This window comes from Pocillopora verrucosa, chromosome 4 (assembly GCF_036669915.1).
Source record: "Pocillopora verrucosa isolate sample1 chromosome 4, ASM3666991v2, whole genome shotgun sequence".
In the NCBI taxonomy this organism is placed as follows: domain Eukaryota; kingdom Metazoa; phylum Cnidaria; class Anthozoa; order Scleractinia; family Pocilloporidae; genus Pocillopora; species Pocillopora verrucosa.
The window spans coordinates 17232354-17248852 of NC_089315.1; the positions used below are offsets into that span (position 1 = coordinate 17232354).

Genomic DNA, 16499 nt, shown 5'->3' on the forward strand with positions numbered 1-16499 from the left:
TCAGAAATAACAAAATTAGAAGACCTTCGCGGGAAGGGTACACAAATCAAGGAATTCGTGAATGCACGGAATCGTAATTAACGGTTAATCGGATGCATTTGAGATTCATTTAAGTTCAAATCTCTCGTCCGTGGAAAGTGATTCCTCAATAAGGGCAGAGGTTGTAGAATTTCTCGCGGCTTTGCCTATATATCTCTAATTTTGTTCTTCGTATGTTAACAGCCGTAATAATTGCAGCATTCTTTAAGATGTGTTGATGGAAACATTTCCCTTTGCTTATCATTAGATCTCAAGATAACAACGGAACTGCTTTGAACACGACATTGTTGCGACGGTTTTACGAAATACCTCAGCGTGGAGAAAGGTCGGACTGAGTTGGTCAGTAAATTTAGAGATCAGATGGCTTCGTTCTATTTACAAAATATCAGGTTGAACTCCCTAGGCGGTTCACAAGGTGAACTTGTTGAGAATCTTTGTTTCACAGATTTCTCGACGAATACGAATCAGCACCAAAGGGGTACCCAGGTAATGAACAAAAAGATAGCCAAAAGGAACCTCTCGTCACGTTTCAAAGGCATCAGATCGTTTAATTGAATGTTGAAAATGTTTCAATAGAGGCTGATTTGACGATTACTAATATTTACATGCACTGACAAGCAATTATTCGGTAGTTACACAGATTTTTAATTCGTAATGAATTCCACTCTAAATTCCTGGTTAGCTCTCAAAACCAAATGATTACACAGATATAGGAAACAACCCTGCAATATTGTTTCCTCTTTTCACAAATGCGACAGGCGCTAAACAATTTTAAATGAAAACTGCCTTGAAAGAACCTCTCTTTCCAATCAGTGAAGGCAACAGTTTCACTGCGCCAAGATTCAAAGATGTAACCCTTTGTGTCATCGAGAGATTTCGTAATTAAAATGATAAAGCTTCGTAACAATGTATTGTAACGCCTCTAACTTCTTTAGTTACACAACTCCATCTACTTTAATAGATCCTTTGAATTAATTATTTTTTATGTACATATGAGGATAATAGAGCGGGAACTTTAAAAGAATTAACCGCTAATCTTCAAAGAAAACCGTGACTAACCCAAAAAATCTAATGACCGTCAACCTATGCCGCAACCATAGATAAAAACTGGTCAAAGGCACACCAAACCTTTTTGTTAAAACCTAGGCCAATTATGTCATTAACAACGAACGCCCATGGTAGTCTGCTTGAGAGTCTTTTATCTAAAATCTTAAAATGTGACAAATTTGCCGAAATCTTACCAGGTATAGACACAGGCCTATGTCCTTTTGAAATGAAGTAAGAAATAAGTGCTAAACTCCTAAAGTACTCAACTAGACTCTTGCAACGTCACAGTCGTGACTTAAAGACAGTGAGTTGTTTGAGAAGTGACGTGAACCAGCTCTAAAGCCCGTAAAGTACATAGATCAAACTAATCATTGAACTATTAGAGCCGTCAAATTATTTCAATGTCAAACTGAAATCACGCTGACACTGCTTAGCTCACGCTTTATTGTGTTTCGTTGTTCGGTTAGGCAAAGCGATCCGAGTATTTTAGCGAGTGATGTTTTGTCACAGCACTACGTTGTATCGACCTCCCACCACTAGAACCTCGTAGAATTGTTCTTAGGGCTAATTTCTATGTGTTACGCATTTCCTATGAAGGTTTTTTCTAGAGCGCCTTAGTATTAATGGAATGAGTACATAAGTAAGTGTTAACTAATTGACACCGGATGTGCAAAGAATCACATTCTAACTTGAACAAATACGCTATAGAAAAGAACGCTACAAAGCGTTTGACTCAGAAAGAAAGCAGAAATGACAGGAATGCCAGAAGACAAAATTTCTGTCAAGGGAAATTCAAACACTTCATTAAAGCTAGAAAATGTACCTGCGGAATCGCAATGCGACAAATCACCGCGCCTTGCATAGTTTAACTAAACCACTAACAAAGATTTTTAAAAGCTTAATGATTTATCCAAAATGACTACAAAAACAAAGCGCGTTAATGATAATTTTAAGCCACAAATTAAAATCCCCTTTCGCGGGTAGTTCTTTTTCAATAGGGCTATTGGTTGGTCTTCTTATTAACAAGCCATTTTCAGTTTTTTCAGTCTCATGAGCCATCCTCGTAAAAGATCCCCCATCTCTGATAGTTTTTTTCAGCCTCAGAGAAATTGGAGTCAAACTCAAGGGCCTCAAACTTTAAGAATATTAAATCGACCCACCAATTGCAATTTGTCCTTTCTCATTTTTCGACGATAAAAGTTTCTAAGCCTTGCTTTTCACCTTAGCTTTCCTCTGGTACGTCTGACGAATCCGGATCTGCTGTAGATGGTGTCTTAAAGGAATACATTTTGGTTAACTGTCGCGTGATATGACGGTGAGTCTTTCTCGCTTTACCCTCGATTCGTGCGCATTGCCGCAACACCTTCTTGCAGCTCTGTCTGAAGTAGTCGTCAAGTGCGCCGTATAGGTAAGGATTTAGACAGCTGTTGAGCCAAATACAGAAATGTGAATACTTCATGAGAATACTGAAGTACGGATTGTTTGCTCCTGAGCCGTAATCCAACCAGAAAAACAGCACATGATTCGGCAGATAGCACAACGCGAAACTCGCAATTAAAACGATCAGTAGTCGAATGAATTTCTTGTGATTTGCTTTGGTTCTACTATTGGTAGATTTTCTACCTTCTAAGCCTTCATCTCTTCGATAAAGCACCGTGGCCATTTTACTGTAGGCGATTCCCATGATAACCAAAGGTAGGAGATATTCAGCCACAAACAGATACAAAGTATACCCTTCTTTTAGGATTCTGTCGGTGGGAGGATTCCCCCAAAGCTCTTCACAGCTGAATTTGTTGTTTTCACCTTGCACTGTATGATTCACGTCCATGACAATGATTTGTGGAAGAGCGGACATAAAGGCGCACAGCCAAACCAGTGCGAGAAGCAACTTGACCCTCCCGAGGGTCAATCTAGCTTTCATTGGATAGACAATGCCCATGAAGCGTTGTAAAGTAAGGGTTGTTAGACTGAAGATCGAAGCACCCTGGCATAACAAGCTCAGAGCTGGGATAAGCTTACAAACAGCAGTGGATCCGAAAAAGCCAAACGGATACTTCCCTGTCTCGTAATAGAGTAAGGTGAAAGGCATACACACGAAACCTACCGCCATGTCGGCAATCGCTAGACTCATCAAAAACAGGCCGTAATAGTAGTTCCTGAAACTTCGCAGCTTGCGCGTTTTCCGAACAGCTACACACACGAGAATGTTTCCTGCCATGTTGAGCACTAGAATTAGAATGGATAGCGCCAGACGAATTACCAGCGATGGGAAAGGCTCGGGGACTTCAAGGCTGGTAGAGGGAGGCACTGTGGAAGGAATCATCTCTTTCACTGACAGAGAAACAGAAGCCGCGGAATTTTTCCAAGTTTCACTAGTGGTGAACGGAGAAGGTTTAACTGAGGTCATGATGTGAAATGAATGAACGCATCAGATCTTTGGCGTTTGATGTCCACTGTTATCATCAAATAAATCTTGAAGCCGCACTAATCTCGTACACGCAGCTACGCAAATGAGCACTGTCTACTTCTTGGCGGTGAAAACGACGTGAGTTGGTTACTTGTGTCTGTTTCAACACGATATGGGTGATATTAACCTGAACTCGGCGGTGAAATTCGACTCAGCTGAAGCGCACGATTTTGATCGATTCGTTATCTGCCGCATCAAGTCAATATTCAAGTGTGTCGCGTTCACAATGTCGCGATTGACAGGAGAACTTAGAGACGTGAGGGATTTACTTTTTTGACAGCTTAAGCCGCGATGATTTGTCTAGCGAATAATTAACGCAGAGATCTTCCGCAGGACGAAAAAGGCCACATTCACAGTGAGAGATCCAATATGAGTGAGGAGTTCAATTTGAATGATGTTAGCACTGATGCTAATGAACAGAAAATTAAAGTCAACAAACACGTTAGATTTTCTTAAAAACACTCTACCTCTCGTCACCTTAGGGACCAAGTTGCTAGTGCTATCAAGGGGTAGGGAAACTAAACGCAAACTCGACCAATGAACGGACTTAAGTTTTGTTTGAACCACTGCTGTTGTGTTGAAATGTAAACTGACTTTCCTTCGAAAGTGAAACTTTCATCGTTTTATTGAAAGCTCGCAATCATTATAAACACAGCCTTTTTACCGAGTTACGCACCACTAATCCCGAGAAATCTCCAAGGTTGAATCATGGAAATTTAAGACGACCCCTTTATACCAAGGAGAGATAAGCGTATTTACAAAACAAATTCTAAAGAGCCGAGATTCTCTGTTATCCGGTATTATTGCGTCATTTATCAAGTAACCAACAAAGGAAATTTTTTTCCACCTTTTGATAAATTCCTTTCTTTGAATTTCTAAAGGTAATTTTCTTATAGCAATTTTGATCTGCCGCGGTCCTTGAGAAGTCTGTTAGTAGTAAGATATATCGAGACCTTTCACTGATATGTGCACTTTCCTTACTTCATTATACATATATTCTGTTCTTTTTCTTTACTTTATTATACATGTAAGGTATTCTTTTTTGTATCAACGCTGTATTAATGAGCTGCTCGTTGACTAAAATATAATTTCTTAGTCGAAAATTAACATTTAGGATTGGAAATACAGCAAAATGGTGAAATATTGTCAAAGGCCATTTTAAGGCTGACGATATTTTTGTCAGTTAAGTTTCGGAAGTGATGGTGGGTCTCAGATAACAACCACCAACCAACAATTCAGAACAAAGTGAGACTGAAGGTATCGTAATTAAAGAAAACAATTACTTCGAATATGCCCATGGGATTGAATGGATATTACAGAAAATTTCAAAAGACTTCAGCTCTTGACAGCATGTAAACGTTCGTTTTGATTGTAATTAAATCACGTGGTGTCGTGCAAAAGAAAAACATCATCAAAGCACAGTTGATGTTATCGTATGCTGGCTTGGAAAGGGAAGCGTGCCTTTGTGTGTTTTTGTCGGTCATTGTGTTGTCTTTATACGATTTTCGACCAATAATATTTGAGCGGTGTTATTAATCCTTTTGACTACACACGGGAAAAGGCAAATGTTTTTTTTTGGTGAACTTCACAGAATTGAATGGAATGCTACAAATGTAACGTAGACGCTATTGTGTTTTTACAAGCATTGCACGACCTGCTTTTAGAAGTTGTGTGCTTGTCCGCATATAGAGTACAAGAACGCGAGGATATTTAATGGGGAGAAAGATTCATTCCAAGCTTGACGACTTCTTATCTCCGTCAGTGGATATCACAGGAAAATCTGGTCCATTAACCGCACTATCAAATAGACCTTAGGATATCTTTTTTAACTGGATCATCACCACTGGCGCAGAGCATGAGAAGGGCAAATGGCTTGTACTCGATGACTGAAAGACATTGGTAATAAATCAGTGATTCACTTCCTCATGAATCGCTTCAATCCTTTTACGCAGAAATAATTCAAACAAGACCTGAAATTCATTTTTTTATCTTCATCTAAAACCTTTTAAAAAATCGCTTTCCTATGAAATATAGAAGTTGGCAATTAAATTAAAGACAAGGATGGCAAAAAGGAAATCTTTTGTCAGCGTAGACACTTCCAAAAATTATGTCGTAGAGGACAACAGCTCGATTTTTACGAATTTTGAAACCACTTCATAAGCCTACTTCGCTAATAAGAAAATAACGTCAACTTCAGTAAAAGTTTTAGTAACAAGATATTCACGTCCGCACGAGATAGTGGGAGGCATTACTTTGGTGTGCGGTTTAGAGTGAGTTTTTTCCATTTCCTAAAATCCCTCTGCAATGCAAGCCTTACGGCAAAATCTAGTCGGGGTTCTATTTGTTTCTGAAAGTGACTTCATGTTGACATCTTGATATCTCTGATCACCCTTCTTCCGCGTTCATCGCTGCTTGAGACAGGATATCGATTTTTAATTTCTTTATTCGACATTAACTTTAAGTCATCTGTTTGACAGGAAGCGCTAGTGCAATTTATTTCATGCACGAATTTGAAATCTGAATTTAAAGTTAAAAGCATATGTTTTTTCTCAGCTTCGTTCTCCAGGAAGTTTTCCTTGCTAATAGTATATTCCGACCAAGTTTACGGATAAAAGTTTCATCATTTAACATCCCAGTATTTTTAACCCTTAGTTCTGGCGTAGAAATTACTATCAATCCAAAAAGAGGCTAATAATATTAAAAAGAAACTCACCGAGACACGCGACGATGCTTTAATACCGTATACTTTGATTCACATAATGAAAACACTACAAATATTTAAACAAGACTCATCTATGAAAAAAGCCGGTGTCTTCTTAAAGCAAATCTTTCATGTATCGAGCAAAGGAACCGCGCGTAAATAAATTGACCTGAAATAAAGCCTGGAATTACACAAGAAGAAGAAGCCTACCTTGCTCAAACTTAATAATTTGGAATTAGCGGATGTGGAAGTTGCAGTATGCAAAATGAGTTTTAACTAGTTTAGAATTGACCATTATTGGCGTCGGCAAATGATATGAAGGAACTTTCAGAGGTCTTCGCTTCGGGGATTTAAGATTTTGCAGCCTATTTACTCGGTCAGTTGCACTTGTGGATGGATCTACAGCCAGTTATGAGAATTTGGTGTTAGATGAGAATAGCAAAAATCTAACTGATAAATTTGAGTGTTCTCATCCTCTGTTTGCTGGATAATGTTAGGGAAATTACAGGGAAAAGTTTCATGTTAATCTCTCCTGGGAGTTAAAGGGTTAAGCACTAGAGCGACTAACTGTCAGTGCATTTTGCCAAAGACTTTCCAAATAAATGTTCGTCATCTTGGCCAAAAAAAATACTCAACAGCCAATCAGACTGAAGTCGATCCCAACGTTTTGCGTGATTTTTCGCAATTATGTATAATCTTCAGAGAATTATTTGTCGCAGTAAATTCTTATCAGATAATATCAAGTCATCCCATGGGGAAATTTATTTCTTTTTGATCGAAAGTTATTGCTTCTGAATTACCTTCTTTCCAAAAACTAGGAAAAATTACCGTGTAAAGGGAAACAATTTTTGTGGTCAGTCTTGTCAGATGAAAACAGAGTTCATCAAACTGTAGGAGAATCTTTCTTTGTTGTTGCTATTGTTGCAAAGACATCCCGTACCTCGTCAAAAGAATGCCTCTTCTGAATAATTGAAGACTACGCAGTCTTACCCTTCTTTCATAAAATTACCTTCTACATTAATTTTTCTATGAATGTGTGATTTTAAAACGGTAGACTGCAAGCATAATTTTTATGTCCTCATTAACGCTTGCTAAACAGATATTTTGAGTTTATGATGACTGGTATGTATAGAGACTTGAGGTTGTAACTTGGCAAGCTTCAAATCAGTTTTACGATACACAAAGCCTTACAGGCTCCTCTGACTTTCAAAGATATAGATACTTATTTTGTTTAGCATAGTCAATTTTCGGTATTTTATTTGTATTTCGAATGCTAAACGAGGAAAGAAAAATATGAACAGTGACACTGGAAAAGATGCCTTCAAAGGTAACGATTTAGGAAGGAAAATTACATGCTTTTGGGTATTCACTTGAGAAGGTGACATGTCGATGTGCATGTTTTAAATATAAAGAAAAATTATTGTCGTCTATTATGTCCTCATTAACACTTGCTAAACAAATATTTTGAGTTTCGTGATGACTGGTATGAATAGAGACTTGAGGGTGTAACTTGGCAAGCTTCAAATTTTACAATACGCAAAGCCTTACAAGCTCCTTTGACTTTCAGAGATATAGATACTTATTTCATTTAGCATAGTCAATTTTCGGTATTTTATTTGTATTTCGACTGCTAAACGAGAAAAGAAAAATATGAACAGTGACACTAGAAAAGATGCCTTCAAAGGTAGCGATTTATGAATGAAAATTACATGCTTTTGGGAATTCACTTGAGAAGATGACATGCCAATGTGCATGGTTTAAACACAAAGAAAATTATTGTTGTCTATGGGCTATTAAGCAAATTGTGCAATCTTTCCTTGCCACGCCCTGAACAAGGAGTTACGTAACCCACAGCAGAGTGTAAAAAGTTTAAATCGCTCTGGACCTGGCACCCTGTCTACCATGAATAGTTTGCATGATTTTACTTCAAATTCAAAGAAAAGATCTCACTTTAGTGGCTAAAAAATGAGCTTCTGTAGAAAGTTTTCATGAGTTTGCCTGGAGTATAAAGAGGGAAGCAGTTTTTAAGCGGTTGGTAGTTCTTTCGACGCCCTGGCCTGGTACGTTAGTGAGAGAGACATCTCTGAAACCATGACGAAGATTTATTTACTTATTTCTTCGGTCATTCTACTGTTTGTGAATGTGTGTTGGTGCCAGTGCCGTTGGGCAAACTGGCAGGGCTCGTTTGACAGAGCAGGATGGTCCAAGTGTGGATCAACTACTGAATACCTGACAGGTTTTTATCGAAACTCTAAGAGTGCAAGCGACCCTATTCATCTTCTGGATAAGGGAAACTGCTGCAATGCTCCTGCACCAAACCAGAATCGGGCTTCAACGTGCCAAAACGCAAACTGGTGGAGACAGTTGGACAGGTTTGTGAACAAGTGCAAAAAATTTAAACAGCATATTTCGTCGGCTTGCCCTCGACACTATGCCAGTCGTAGAAAAATAGCGAGGGGTTACCCAGAAGTATTTCACTTCTTAGGCATTCTTGTCTCTTGGGCGAATTATGGTAAAATTTCCGCACAGCCCCATCCTACATTATGCTTCAGTTCTTAGATAGAGAAAACAATGAAAAAAAACAATACATTGCCATTGGGAAAACAGATTTGTTCTACAATAGTATAGGAGTTATGTTAAGAGCGAATATCATCGCCCGAAAACGTAACGAGTATGCGTGACCAGTGTTTAGTGAGGTTTTTCAAAATGCTCATCTGATAATGCCAGCTGTAACTAGCTTTTCTTCTTTAAATAAAACGCTTCAGTTATTCCCCGCGGGAAAACTTTCAACAACAAAGTTAAATGTTGCAACCTCGTACTGCTTTATATTTCGCGTGTCCTATAATTAGAGCTTCAAAATTTTTAGATTGTAAATGTGAAGAAAGTACGGCATTTCGGTGTCTATGCTTTACCAATGAACTCCTTTTAGTAATGTTTAGTTCCCTGGATTCACCGCTTTCTTCTTGGGTCAAGTAAAGACTTGTTTGCTAAATCAGTCATCCTCATATCCTCATATCCACTTGTTCTCATTCATTTTTTTCAGGAATAATGAATGGGCATTTTGTCCGACAGGATACTTCTTGCAGGGATTATACCGCACTAGTAACCACAACATTCACAACATCGAGGAAGGTCGTTGCTGTAAACCCAATAACCTGCCAAACAGCTATCTCCACTGTTACACTCACGACGTCAGCAAATCATTCGACAAAAAAGGCTGGAGTAAATGCGACAGCCAATACTACTTGAGGGGCTTTTACAGGGGGGGTTGCGATAAGTTGCACTGCATAGACCAATTCCAGTGTTGCATGATGTATGATGGCTGCAAATTTGCGAATTGGTGGAAAAGTTTTGATAGAAAGGGCTGGGCCCAGTGCGACTCTAAGCAATATATCACTGGACTTTGGAGAAATGTTAACTTGGGCTCAAGAGATGAAATCTACTTATTGGAGGAAGCTAAGTGTTGTTCAGCTCCTGCTCCATTCCAGAACGTCCAATCGACATGTAGAGAAGCCAATTGGTGGAGTGTTCTTGACAAGTAAGCGTACCATAATTTTAAAGTTTACCAAAGATGAATACTAGCAGGAATCGCGTGGTCTGTTACGAAGACCAGCGTGCGCCTCGAGGTTACGATAAAAAAAATGATACACTTGGAAAAAACTGAAATTTAGCTAATTTGTACAATTTCGGATGCTCGTTTTTGCCGATTTGAAAATCCGCAGTGATTCAATCGTTTAGTTTCATTTTTTATTTTGAAAGAGCCTCTCCAACAATAGGATGGGAAATATGGTAAGTTTTAAGCTCGGTAAGAAATAGAGAAATGTTTTTCGTCTTGTCACGAGCGTGGGAAAAGAAAAAATTCTGAGACCCCATGAAGAATGAACCTCAGACCTTCGGATTCCGCGCTCCGATACTCTACCACTGAGCTCATGAGGACTCTGTATTTTATCTTTTTCCCACGCTCGTGACAAAACGAAAAACATCTTTCTTTGTATCATACAATGTTTACTATTCGATATTAAAACACAAACTTCAGTTCCAACATGATTCTCCTCTAACTAGAACAAACACGTGGGCGGTCTGTCCACTTGGTTACTTTCTACGAGGCTTCTACCGAAATGACGGTGCTTGGCTGCATCACATTGAGTTGGGTAAATGCTGTAAGCCGAACACTTTCCCAGACAGGTATGAAGACTGCTACACCGAGAATGTCCGCATTTCGTTTGACAAAAGAGGTCTCAGCCAATGCAAAAGACAAGGATACTATTTAGCCGGAATTTACAAAGGAGAATGTGACAAACTGTTCTGTATAGAGTCTTTCAAATGCTGTAAGATGAATATAGGTGAGAAACAATTCTTAATCTCTCAATATTTCCGTAAAGAGCAAGTTACAAGGAAATGATTCTGTACTGAATTTTATTTATATACCACTTTGTAGATGAATGCAGAATTAAAAATCCTTGTCTTAACGGTGCAGTGTGCTCCGACCAACCAGGAAGTTACAAGTGTACATGTAAATCAGGATATCGAGGAAAAAATTGCGAAAACGGTATTTGCAGTATCATAGATCATAAGTGACTGAATTTCAAATCAAAGGGCGTAGCGTATCAAAGCCTAAATTATCTTGGATAAATCTCCAATGTTTTGTTCAGCAAAGTATACATTTTTATGGATCCGTGATGGGAGGGATGTGTAATCACATCACTCGGAGTTACTCCTTACTAACGCTAGACTATTTAAAAAGGCCAACAACATAGATGCATAACAGAAAAATCCCCAAAATGTGGTTCGACTCCGCTTGACTCTAATGACGACCTCCGCTTAGGGTTTTAAACTTCAGTCACTATCACTACAACGTTTTTGTTCAGAACTACTCTCACCCGTACGATCAGACTACACCACCACCTTTTAAACTAGCTTTTAAAATAATTGCTGTTAACACTGAAGATCGTTCATTAAATTCTTTCACAAATCCTCTGCCATTGAAAAATTCCTGTCCACTTTTGTACTAGTAAACCAATCGTGCGTTTAATTAGTGCCTTGACAAAGCGTTTACTTCAATCGACAGATGTAAACGAGTGTGTGAATAACCCATGCAAGAACAGAGCTGCCTGTGTCAACCTTAAAGGAAGTTATCGCTGCGATTGTAAATTTGGCTATATCGGAAAGAATTGTCAAATTGGTGAGATACTCTCTATTAATTTCCTTCAATCTTGTTATGCAAATTGCATATGACTTTTTCTTTCCTTTTCAAATTTGTTATCCATTTATAAAGGAATTTTTGGCTTCGCTCGTCAAGCATCACTCACCAGGGCTAGAAAATATTGTACCGTACCATAATTATAACAAAATTAGTCAAATGCGTATCCTCCTCCCCATCACTTTCCTCCAACTGCAATTCTTTACTCGCGAGCTCGCTCCATCACAGAATTGGAGACAAAAGTGGAAAACTATTTGTCAAACTTTTGACGAAGACTTACTTAATATTTCTTTTTTTTAAAATTATATTTCCATGGTGCAATATTTCGAATAGTCTAAAAAATAATTTTGAAGCAAATGTATTATTTTTACAGACATAAACGAATGTACGAACAATCCATGCAAGAACAGAGCAAACTGTGTCAATCTCAAAGGAAATTACCGCTGTGACTGTAAAGCTGGATATACTGGAAAGAACTGTGAAACAGGTGTGATGCTGTGAATCTGATTTAAGACAGAAAAAGGATTCTTAGTGAAGACCACCAAAAAAAAGTGTTTATCCAGTTTTATAGGGCATTAGATGTGGAATTAAGATTGGTATGCATTTTATTTACTTCATAGATGTGAATGAATGTGCTACTACCCCATGCAAGAACGGAGCTACTTGTGTTAACCTCCCAGGAAGTTATCGCTGTCACTGTAAATCTGGATTTACGGGAAAGAAATGTGAAACGGGTAAAAATAAAATATTCAAAGACTTGAAACACACGCTTTAAATCCTTTCTCAAAGAAAGACGGAGCTCTTGTAAAAGACATTCAGGTTATTTTTAAAACTGCACGCGGTTATAAATAACACAAAATCACACACGACTACTTAGTGCTAAAACAGTAAAAATTCATTGAAGAAAAGAGTTGTTTTCTCCATGGATCAGCTTTTGATCCCAGACCATACGCACCCGTGAACGTTCCAGTCTTCAATCTTTTTGTTCTGAAATGATTTTGACTTTGATTTTTCAAGCAGATGTAAGCGATTGTACAAATAATCCGTGCTATGGATAAAATAAGCACTTCATTGATACTGAAACAAGACGATCTATGTATGCTTATTCTGTAAATGCATTCTGTCCTTCCCAAACCTTTGTTCCACTTAAGAGAAATTTAGACCTAGCTTTGCAATCATCGCTCAGAAATCACATATCTAGTAAAAGAAACTAAGGTTAAACAATATATTCTTATAGTTGTAAATTTTACATGTATCAACGAGTATTCAAATTGCGTGCACAAATTAAGCTTCCTCTCTCAATCTAAGCTTGAGATAATTTCACCATATCTACGCGAGCATCGCTTACCTTCGCTTTCAACCAACTTTTTCGTCTGGTGTCTCTCACAGATGTAAACGAGTGCAACAAAAATCCATGTAATAACGGAGCTGCCTGTGTCAACCTTAAAGGAAGTTATCGCTGCGATTGTAAATCTGGATACTCTGGGAAACACTGCGAATCAGGTTTGAGACTGCTTTTCAAACATTTTTAACCATTTAATATAACAAAGAAGGAACCCTAACTACCATCATTTGCATAATTTATTCATTCCATATATGAGATTCTAACAAAAATCAAAGTGGAATTGCTAGAATTATAAATAATATGTACCTAAAGATGAGCGTGGGAGAATATCAGATACGCGAATTGGAACATTGCCTGTTGGCGCTACCACATGTAACAGCGAAAATACTTTCAGAGTTCATCACAAACTTATCCTTCTGTAAATACCTAAAGACGAGTAGTAAAAACCCAAGCTTATGTACTCTTTAGGAATAAATGGTGAAACAAACCTTGTATCGTATTTTCTCCTTACTTCTCTGTAGATGTTAATGAATGTACGACTACCCCGTGCAAAAACGGAGCTGCATGTATCAACCTTCCAGGAAGTTATCGCTGTGATTGTAACTCTGGATATACTGGAAAACACTGCGAATCAGGTTTAAACCCTCCTTCTCTCTGTGTAATTTCTCTTAAACTTCAAAAAAAGCTATAAAAGGGGTAAGTTTTTTAAAGAAACTATGGTGCTGCTTCGGTGGAGAGTATAACGAGATAATTTGAGTTGATGAGGTAAACTGACCTCTGTAAAGAGTTCGTAAGCTGACGTTTCGAGCGTTAGCCCTTTCTCAGAGCGAATAATACATGATAAATACCTACTTTGCTTATTCGCGTATTTCAGCTGCTATAGAATACAAAACAAATTACCTTTACGAAAAAAAAACAATGGAATACAATTCGGGAAAATGGTCAATTTTATGCCCGCTCTTCCTATAAAAAGGTGCCTCCGATATTTCTATAAAAAAAATTGTCTTTTCCATAATAGAAAACTTTTTATGACTAGAAATCATACAAAATCATCTGAAGCAATTGTAACATTTTCCCCAGATATAAACGAGTGCCAAAACAAACCGTGCAAAAATAGAGCCGCCTGTGTCAACCTCCCTGGAACCTATCGCTGTGATTGTACACCTGGATACACTGGAAAGAACTGCGAAACAGGTATACCTATACAAGGAATGTTGCCCTCTTTCGATAATGAAAACTGCTTTTCAAAAGTTTAAAAGATAACTCTTGAATATGTCTACCTGACATTTCTTATCTTGTTTCAGTTTGCTATTTGACTGGACAAAAACCGTATATGATTTTAAAATACCTTTGAGGAACAACACTTGTTACACCCAAAACCATAATGGACCCATACTTATTTTAAATGGAATTAGAACTTAGCTCAGGGGTATGCTTAAGCTCCTTTATATATTTGATATAAAAATTCATAAGTATTATTCTCCATACCCATGGAAGTATTAGAGGCAAACCAAATGCATGTTTTCCCTCGCATGTTCTTCATAGATGTCGACGAATGCGCTAATACCCCATGCAAGAACAGAGCTGCCTGTGTCAACCTCCCAGGAAGTTACCACTGTAATTGTAAATCTGGATTTACGGGGAGTAACTGTGAAACAGGTAACTCTTTTCCTAAAAAATTACATTGGATTAAGATATTCAGCATATTACTGAAAGTGCCAGCGGTAGTGACAAAAAAGAACGTGCCTTAACCAGGTTTTTTGATATTACAGACAAGACGCATCAAGTTTAAATTCCGGAATAAATAGGTCTTCTTTTCTTAATCTTCATTTCTCTCATTCTCTTTTGAAAATAACTGCCATCTTCTAATTGAAACAGATATAAACGAATGTGCAAATAAGCCATGCAAAAATGGAGCTGCCTGTATCAACCTCTCAGGAACATATCGCTGTAATTGTAAATCTGGATACATTGGAAAGCACTGTGAAACAGGTAAACAGTTGCAAGAATTGTTACCACATTTCAATAATAGGTACTGCATTTCAAGGTTGAAATAAGTATCTTCGATGTGTCTATTCGCCCCTTTAATTTTCGTTTCTATTTTAGACCACACAACCGCCGTTGAAAGATATTTTATCATACATTTTAAGACATCCCTCGTGAAAAAATCGTAGTCATTCATGTTACTAGAGGGTCTCAATGGGATTTACCGTTATCCGTAGTATGGCAAAAAAAGTAATAGCCCGTAGACTTTTAAAATTTCACTCCGACAAATCTTGCACTGTTGTGTCTTGCCTTCTTACCGACGCAGGAAAGCAGAAAATTACTCATTATCACACCAGCGGCAGCTCGACCTAGAATTTCCCTTGTTGCTTGACTCTAAGGGTAAAAGCGAACAAGTAAATATGTTTTAGATCAATGAAAGTTCCAAGTTATCGCTCCAATTGCAAATCAAAATATACAGGAAAAAGACGCGAAACAGGTAGCTCAATTAATTAAAAATTTTCTCTTTGCGACAATGATGCCTTTTTACTTCCATTGCAGATATAAACGAATGCAATAATAATCCATGCAAGAATGGAGCGACCTGCGTAAATCTTCCAGGAAGTTATCGCTGTAATTGTACGCTAAAATTCCGTGGTACTCGTTGCGACATCTTGGCAGGTATACACCTCGCCCCTTCCTTCTTCTTTCATTTTGTAAGATCCATAATGCATATTAAAGCGTTATCACTTTGCATGACCTTCATAGCATATTTTCATATTTTTTCTTTCAAAATTGTATAAATCCGCTCTGGTGTATATCTCATTTCAAATAAGAAATGTCCAGCGGGTAAAACATGACCTTAAACTTGTCTTTTTCAGCACCCACCGATCAATGCGAGGACTAATCTGAATACTATCGAAGGTAAAATACAACTTTAAATTATACGAAAGAAACTTTTCTGTTAGTCGGTACATGATGAATAATATATCTTCTCTGCAAAAATCTATAATCTCAACAAATTATGTTATTCTTTAAAAAACAAAATCTATTTTGTATATTTGAAAATATCAACAATCCAACTCATGTCTGAAAAGATCGTTTAACAGGTACATTGGCTCGAACCACTGGTTTTAAGTTATGAACTCCCAAACTCCAGAAAGAAACGTAAAACTACAAGAAACTTAAAAGTTGTTTATTATAATTATGCAATTTATGAACATTCTCCTTTATATACTTTTTCAGTGTGTTACTCGCCAGTTCTTCCAAGGATTGAAGAAACAAGAAAATTGTCCACAATTGAAATCTTAAGTATGAAACATGTAATTGAATACACAATAAAACAGTGTTTAACTTGACATTTACTAGTTGTGCTCTCTTTGTTATAATCCGTCCCCTGATCCCATTCTTTTATAGCTGCCTTTGAAAATATTTTTGTGGCCCGTTAAAAATGAAAAACATTTGTATAAATACTTAGTTATACGTTTGCCTGACACTACTTCAGTCTTCCCCTTTTTCGCTTGGAAACTCGTGGTCGGTCCCCAGAGTGGTAATAACATTCAACTCGTTGATTTCCAATTCTCAAATTTTCCCATGCAAGGATCCTTTGATCAGCTCCGCTTTAACGCCATTTTATTGAAGTCACGGAGCTCATTAACTTCATTCTTCAATTTCCTCGTCTGACTACGGATCTTTTGAAAGTCTTCTTGTGTACGAG

General features: G+C 37.7%; 2 protein-coding genes across 2 annotated transcripts; one reads left to right on the forward strand and one right to left on the reverse strand.

Moving 5' to 3' along the window:
• Positions 1–930: 930 nt before the first annotated feature.
• LOC131775550 (prolactin-releasing peptide receptor-like) lies at positions 931–3892 on the reverse strand. Its single transcript, XM_059091666.2, has one exon. The coding sequence runs from the start codon at positions 3491–3493 to the stop codon at positions 2309–2311; it is 1185 nt and encodes a 394-aa protein (XP_058947649.1). The 5' UTR covers positions 3494–3892; the 3' UTR covers positions 931–2308.
• Positions 3893–8312: 4420 nt separating this feature from the next.
• On the forward strand, positions 8313–16129 carry LOC131775574 (fibropellin-1-like). Its single transcript, XM_066165925.1, has 15 exons — positions 8313–8626; positions 9298–9792; positions 10317–10597; positions 10693–10803; positions 11323–11436; positions 11828–11941; positions 12075–12188; positions 12844–12957; positions 13321–13434; positions 13880–13993; positions 14345–14458; positions 14678–14791; positions 15344–15463; positions 15664–15706; positions 16028–16129. The coding sequence occupies exons 1-14, from the start codon at positions 8346–8348 to the stop codon at positions 15687–15689; spliced, it is 2226 nt and encodes a 741-aa protein (XP_066022022.1). The 5' UTR covers positions 8313–8345; the 3' UTR covers positions 15690–15706; positions 16028–16129.
• The last annotated feature ends 370 nt before the right edge of the window (positions 16130–16499 follow it).

Excerpts from the sequence above, each read along its gene's own strand:
- LOC131775550 (XM_059091666.2), bottom strand. The coding sequence starts at position 3,493 with ATGACCTCAGTTAAACCTTCTCCGTTCACCACTAGTGAAACTTGGAAA.
- LOC131775574 (XM_066165925.1), top strand. The coding sequence starts at position 8,346 with ATGACGAAGATTTATTTACTTATTTCTTCGGTCATTCTACTGTTTGTG. Across the intron at positions 13,994-14,344 it reads TGGAAAGAACTGCGAAACAG|ATGTCGACGAATGCGCTAAT; the intron begins GTATACCTATAC and ends TGTTCTTCATAG. Across the intron at positions 14,792-15,343 it reads TGGAAAGCACTGTGAAACAG|ATATAAACGAATGCAATAAT; the intron begins GTAAACAGTTGC and ends CTTCCATTGCAG.